At 42.0% G+C, this 7,296-nt stretch overlaps 1 protein-coding gene across 1 annotated transcript; it reads right to left on the bottom strand.

Annotated features, from left to right (window-relative positions):
• Window positions 1-2,935: 2,935 nt before the first annotated feature.
• On the bottom strand, window positions 2,936-5,014 carry LOC140015935 (uncharacterized). Its single transcript, XM_072068769.1, has 2 exons — window positions 4,676-5,014; window positions 2,936-4,432 (listed from the first exon to the last, which is right to left on the bottom strand). Exons 1-2 carry the CDS (start codon window positions 5,012-5,014, stop codon window positions 2,936-2,938), a joined length of 1,836 nt encoding a protein of 611 aa, XP_071924870.1.
• Window positions 5,015-7,296: the final 2,282 nt, after the last annotated feature.

The following is a 7,296-nucleotide window of genomic DNA, read 5'->3' as shown; positions in this document are numbered from 1 at the left end:
GCCATTCTACGCAGAAAACTCCTGTCCTTTGTACTAACATGCAGAGGGTAAGACCCAGTTTTGAGAAACTCCTTAATATCATTATACCAAGGAATATTGTCAGAGGACTTGTCTACAACCCAACAGTGGGCAGGCTTGTCTTGAAGTTGAATCTGGATTGGTTCGATCCTCAATTTATCTGGATACTGGATCATAGAAGTTAAGGTGGCCAAAGCATCAGCAAATGCGTTTCGGGCTCGCGGGAGATGTCTGAACTCCAAATTTTGAAATTGCTTGGCCAGAATGAGCAGACTACAATGGTAGGGCAGAATTTTTGAATCTTTGGTTATCCACTGCTTCAAGGTTTGGTGCACGAGCAAATCTGAATCACTGAAAGCTATCAACTCTTTGATTTCCATTTCTAAAGCCATTTTGAGACCAAAAATGCGGGTTTCATATTCAGCCATGTTGTTTGTGGAAGCAAATTACAATTTGGCAGCGGCAGGGTAGTGCTTCCCTTCGGGTGAAACCAAAACAGCTCCAATTCCAGCTCCGAGAGAATTCGAAACTCCATCGAAGAAAAGCCTCCATTCAGGGCTTTGCTCACTTATATCGTCTGTGGCGCCTATAAATAAGACTCTCTCATCAGGGAAATAAGTATAAAGTGGTTGATAATCATCATCCTTTGGATTTTCTGCCAAATGATCCGCTATAGCTTGCCCCTTGACAGCCTTTTGTGAAGTGAAAATAATATCGAACTCTGAGAGAATTATCTGCCATTTAGCCAGACGTCCAGTTAGCATCGGCTTCTCCAAGAAATACTTCAAAGGATCAGATCGGGAAATAAGATAAGTGGTATGGCTCAACAGGTAGTGTCTCAGCTTTTGAGCTGCCCAGGCCAATGCACAGCAGCTTTTCTCAATGAATGAATAATTAGCCTCATACTGCGTGAACTTTTTGCTTAGATAGTAAATGGCTTGCTCCTTCCTTCTGGAGTCATCATGCTGCCCGAGTACACAACCAACTGCTTCTTCACGCACAGATAGGTACATGATTAATGGTCAACCCGACTTGGGTGGCACCAAGACTGGCGGATGTAACAAATAATCTTTGATCTTATCAAAAGCTTGTTGGCATTCTTCACTCCAATACAATGGCACATTCTTTCTCAACAATTTGAACAACGGCTCGCATGTGGCAGTTAGTTGGGCAATGAATCTCCCAATAAAATTGATCTTTCCTAAGAAACTTTTCACGTCCTTCTGAGTTTTCGGCACTGGCATATCTCGAATTGTTTTGATTTTCACTGGATCTATCTCTATGCCTCTTTTACTAACAATGAAGCCCAACAATTTACCAGCTAGTGCCCCAAAGGCGTACTTTGCAGGATTTAGTTTCAAATTATACTTTCGCAACCTTTCGAACAGCTTCTTCAAATCAACCAAATGGTTCCTGCCCTTTTAGATTTGATTATGATGTCATCCACGTAGACCTCCATCTCCCGGTGGATCATATCATAAAACAGGGTGGTCATGGTCCTTTGATACGTAGCTCCGATATTCTTTAAACCAAAGGGCATCACTCGATAGCAAAATGTGCCCCAAGGGGTGATAAAAGTAGTCTTCTTCCTATCCTCTTCTGCCATCAAAATCTGGTGGTATCCAACGAAGCAATCACAAAAAGATTCAATCTCATGCCCAGCGGTATTGTCCAGGAGAATGTGAATATTTGGCAAAGGAAAATCATCTTTAGGACTGGCCTTATTGAGGTCTCTATAATCAACATAAACTCGCACCTCTCCATTCTTTTTTGGAACAGGGACTGGATTCGAAAGCCAAATAGGGTAATGGGAAACAATGATAATGTTGGTTTTGAGCTGTTTTTCAATTTGCTCTTTTATTTTGAGGCTCATATCTGATTTGAATGTTCGGAGTTTTTGCTTTACGGGTGGAAAAGTAGGGTTTGTGGGCAACTTATGCACTACCACTTCAGTTGAAATACCAGTCATATCATCATAGGACCATGCAAATACATCCTGGAACACAGTCAAGAATTCAAGCATCTCCTTTTTCTGCCTCTCATTCAAATGAATACTAATTTGCACCTCCTTAACTTCATCTTTAGTGCCAATGTTAACCTTTTCTGTTTCTTTCAGGTTCGGTTTTGGTTTCTCCTCATATTGTTCAAAGTTCTTTGCAAAAGAATCGAATACCTCCTCATTATCACTCTCGCTTTGAAGCTCAGATTCCCAGACCTCCAAGTCGTGAGTGATATAGAGATTGTCATTATTGAATTCCAGAATAGTGATATCCAAAGGGTCAAATAGTTTTATTTTTGGCCATCTGAAAGAATTAACGAAATGTGGGATAATAAGCAAACAAACATACAACAAACAAATGAATAAGCAATATGACAAACGAATAAACAAAACAACATGACAAGAACCACTTGTGCATTTTCATAAAACTTTTGATTGAAAACGAAAACAAAAGATAGCAAGCGGAAACAATATTTACATGTGCAAATTTTAGTCAAAGATAAAGATGCTTTCATTAGCTATTTACAGATGCAGAAGTATTTTCATGAATTCGCATGAATGACAAACCCCTTTAGTTTTACCGAAACTCCTTCTGAATAGGCAGAAACTTGGCTGTCCAATTGGAAATTGATCCTTCAGAGATGTCGGGAAACTCGGCCTCATCTGGGAAACTGTCTTCAAATGTTGCCCCAACGAACAATTGGGCCAAACTAGTTTCGATTTCGTCAATTGGGTTAATTTCTGACTTGATCACCTCGGTTGATCGTGAAAAAGTATAATGCAATGGTGGAATATCAAAGGCCTTTTGCCTGCCTTCTTTCTCTGCTTTCTTGCGTTCCTTCATTTCTTTGATGTCTTTAGCGGTCAGTCGAAAACCCAAACCGAATGAATCCTTTTTCTCCACAATTTCCACTGGTTTCAGAATTCCTTGTAGATCACGTCCCAGCCCTTTGTCAAATCATATCCTCCGCGGATCATTTCCTTAGCCATCATGACACTGGCCTTTGACAGAGCTCGTTTCTCTTTTGTTATCCAACTTATGGAGACGATATCAGCTGTGCTATGAGGGGTCACTGTGGCGTTTCGGCTACCATCTTCTTCGGACCCAGAATCAGCAATTACGAGGCAATCCTCCTCGGCAAAGATAGTTATCAATTTGTCATTTACTATGAATTTCAACGATTGATGCAATGAAAAAGGCACAGCTCCGGACTTATGAATCCACGGCCTTCCAAGCAAAATATTGTAAATACTAGGAAAGTGCATAACTTGGCAGGCTATTTGAAACTGTGCGGGCCCCATCTCGACTATTAAATCCACTTCTCCTATAAGTTCTCTTTGTGCTCCATCAAAACCTCTAACTATGGTCCCTGAAGGCCTTAGTTTGATATCTTGCAACCCTAGCTTTTCCAAGGTACTCCAAGGACAGATATTAAGCGCAGATCCATTTTCAATCAACACCTTTGGCAACATTTTTCCGTTGCACCTCACAGCTATGTACAGAGCTTTGCTATGTCCAATGCCTTCTGCCCGTAATTCAACATCAGAGAAAGTGATTTGTTTTGTAAATAACACACTCCCAACTATATATGAGAAATTAACAACCGAAATGTCCTTAGGGATTTGAGATTTAGTCAACACTTCGAGCAACGCATCCCTATGCATATCTGAAGAAAAGAGCAGATCCAACATGGATATTTGGGCGGGCGACTTGCTTAGCTTCTCAACTACATTATATTCACTTCTTTGAAGCCTTTTAAGAAAATCCAAGGCTTCCTTCCTAGTAATTTTTGGTTTAGCGGGCAGCTCGGGATTATTTGTTTGAATCGGAACGGTAGCTCCAAACGGACTTGCAATTCTCCCTGATCTAGTGACCACTGACACCTCTTCTTTGGCAACTGACTTTTTTCCAATTTGTATGATAGGTTCATCGTAGTTCCATGGCACTCGCTGTAAACTTAGAACAGGCTCCTGCTCTGGGAATTCGATGACCACTGGCTCCAAAGCCTCGCTCTCAGCTGGAGTGAAATCCAAAATAAAAGGCCTTTTATCTTCCTTAAATGGCACCTCTATTACAAATGGTTGGTCTGTGACCCCAAACACCTCAGCTTCCCTTGCCAATTTTTGGACTTGCTCCTCATACTCTGCGTCGTCCAGAATGACCCCAATGGTATTAGTATGTTCCGGCAAGGGGTTCCTATTTATATTCGGCCCTTGTGCCTCCCTTTTCCTGATTACAATCTCTCCAACTTCAATCATATCTTGAATTCTATGCTTAAGAGCCTTGCAATCAACAGTTGAATGTCCGGGTGCCCCTGAATGATAAGCACAGACGGCTTGCGGGTTATACCCAGTGAATATGCCATATGGATAGGTCGGAGGGGGTACCACACCAATTTTTCCAGCGGCCTTTAACTGGTCATACAATTGGTCTAGAGGCCTACCTAAATCGGTAAATGTACTGCTACGGGCTTGGTTGGAAGGTTCAGGAGGTTGAGGATGGCTATAAACAGGTCTATTTGGGGGAGGAAATCTTGGGTTATATGGAGGGCGAGGTCAGTTTTAGGGTGAATTTGGTTGAGAAATTTGAAAAGGAGTTAAAGGTGGGTTAGGATAGCTTGGGCGAGGTCGAGGGTGGTGGATATTGGTAGTATATACATGGTGCGGGTTTGAATAATAAGGGTAATGTGATTGGTAGTTCAGATTGTGTTGGTAACGGGGTTTGGGTGAAGGGTTCTGGTTCCAGATAAAAGTTGCATCCCCCTCTTTCTTTTTAAACTGCGACTTCTTTCCACTGCTCCCTTGCCCTTGCAAAGCTTCTACTTGTGATTTTAAGGCAGAGACGTTAACAATTTTTCCGGATCTCACAAAATCATCATACTCTTCGAGTTTATTCACAATCGCAGCAAATGAACATCCGGTCATACGGAAGATTTCTTCAAAGTGTGGAGGATCATGCGCCTTTATGAAAGTGCGAACAATTTCATCTTCGATCATCGGAGGCTCAACCTTGGCAGCCATCTTTCTCCATCTTTTGGCGTATGTCTTATGATCTTCAGATGGTCGCCTCTTTGTGCCTTCCAAAGTAGTTTGGTCGGTGCTAGCTCGCAGTTATATTCGTATTGTCTGATAAAGGCGTTGGATAGATCAAGCCAAGTCTTCACCTCCTCTGGCTTTAAGTTGGAATACCAATCGAGGGCGTCTCCTTCTAGACTCTCTGGAAATAACCTTAATGGCAAGTTTTCGTCATCCACTGGTCTGCCCAACTTGTTGGCAAACAAACGCAAGTGTGTCTTAGGGTTGCCTGTACCATCATATTTATTGAACTTCGGGGTCTTGAACCCTACGGGCAGTTGTACATTTGGAAACAAGCACAGATCATCGTAGTCTAACATCCCTTGTTTGCTTAAACCTTGGCTTTTCCTGATGAACTCATCGAAACGATCCAACCGCTTAAGTAGCTTCATATCCACCGGGGCAGACGACTCTCCCACTTCTGGCTTGGTTTGAATAGTGTGCTCTGGCACAACAGGCTCTGCGGTAGTCTGATAAAAAACTTGTGGATCCAGAGGCATATTTGGACCACCTTGAGGCTGAAATCCTTGCCCATAGGGAGGATAGAACGGAGGATTTTGAGTATAAGTATACTGCGGGTTAAAAACTCCCTCAAAAGTGGATTGAATTAGAGGAATGGCAAATGGTTCGGATTCCAGTTGTTTGACGAGCGCAGGCTCGGGCTGCACTCCTCTACTAATGAGCTCGTCGATCAATTTCTTTTGGGCGGCCATCTCAGACGCCATTTCCCCAAATTTGGTGAGTAATTCAGTCAACTGAACTCCGAGACTTGTGGCTTCCGGCTGGGTAGTTGCAGCGGTCTTATCAGACGATTTTGGCTGAGTACTCATGTCTACACGATTCCTTTGGGCTTTATTTCGGGATCGCGTAATAATGGGACTTTTCCGAGAAGCTATTTTGAAACTTTACCTGAGGATGCAAAAGACATCTTTAGATAAACTAATCGTTACTAGATTTCTGTAACTTATTCAAAAGAGAAAAAGAAAAAGACATGAGTTAGTAATTGTTCAAACAATTCAGATGCATGTCCTATGGGTGGACCCTTTTTGTGCCAAGGGTAGGCCTAGCATGATGCAAGCCTTCGGGGTAAAATCCCATTTCCAAACCTGTAAGTGAATTTAGAACTTTGAAATGGAAAGTTTCTCATAAAATGTGGAAGAGTTCAATCTTTCTTTACAATCTCGTCAATGGTCTTAGTAACCATGTTTACAAAATCCCTAGGTCTCAAGAGACTTGTACTTTGTGACTCTCTAGAACTCCCTAAACTGAGCTTACGAGCTCCTTCCCTAATCCTATCAAGGGCGTCTATGGCTTCCTCTAGTTTCTCATTATTCTTCTTCTCCCTCCTCAACTGCACTTGGGTATCTTCTAAAACTCTGTTGGCCATTATAAGCTGGGATTGAGATTTCTCTAATTCTTTCCTTAGCTTCTCCATTTGTTCTTCGGGACTGGCTGATACTGATTGTTGCCTTGCCCTATCATGTTCCACCTTTTGTTTGATCCATTCATTGTACCCCAGGCATAACTGCAGGTGCCATCTTGTTTACCAATTCCAACTGCAAATTTTCAAGACCTTGCAAATTTTTCCAAGCCTCTAATACCATGCTTCGACTCTCGGTCACCATACCCAATCTGAGATTTTCAACCCCTTGTACCATAGGAATGCTTTGCGGGTATCCAAACTGTCTCATAACCCTTTGTGGAATATAGGCGACTAGACCATTAACTCCAACTAGAGAGATGAAGTCATGTTGAGTAGTCCTAAAAGTTGGGTCTCTAACTCTGGTCCAATCTAGAACCCACTGCACTTTTTCTGGTGTCAAATTGTTGAACTCCTCAATAAACTGGCTTGACAACATCACGCGGTAGTAGCGGCTGACTCTCTCTCGATGTGAATCAATCCAATTCTCAACTAAGAGACAAGAACCCAGAGGGTTAAGTGATCTCTTCGCCAAATGTTTCATGATCCATATTTGAAGTATTAAATTTGAAGCATAGAAGAAACCCCCTTTCCTTTAGCAATTAGTAAGGGCTGAGAAGATGTCTGCTATGACAATGGGTATCAAAGTTGGTGTCGTTCCACGAATTCCTAAAAAAAGATTTTGAATCATGTTGATTGTTGCAAATGTCACCTTTCCATGCTTTTAAGGGAATAGCAATAAGTTGATCAAAACCAAACCAAAAGCTTGTACACGCTTCTCTTT

Source organism: Coffea arabica, chromosome 10c, assembly GCF_036785885.1.
Source record: "Coffea arabica cultivar ET-39 chromosome 10c, Coffea Arabica ET-39 HiFi, whole genome shotgun sequence".
In the NCBI taxonomy this organism is placed as follows: domain Eukaryota; kingdom Viridiplantae; phylum Streptophyta; class Magnoliopsida; order Gentianales; family Rubiaceae; genus Coffea; species Coffea arabica.
Note: the sequence above shows the minus strand (reverse complement) of the source record. Positions and strands in the feature narration are given on the sequence as shown.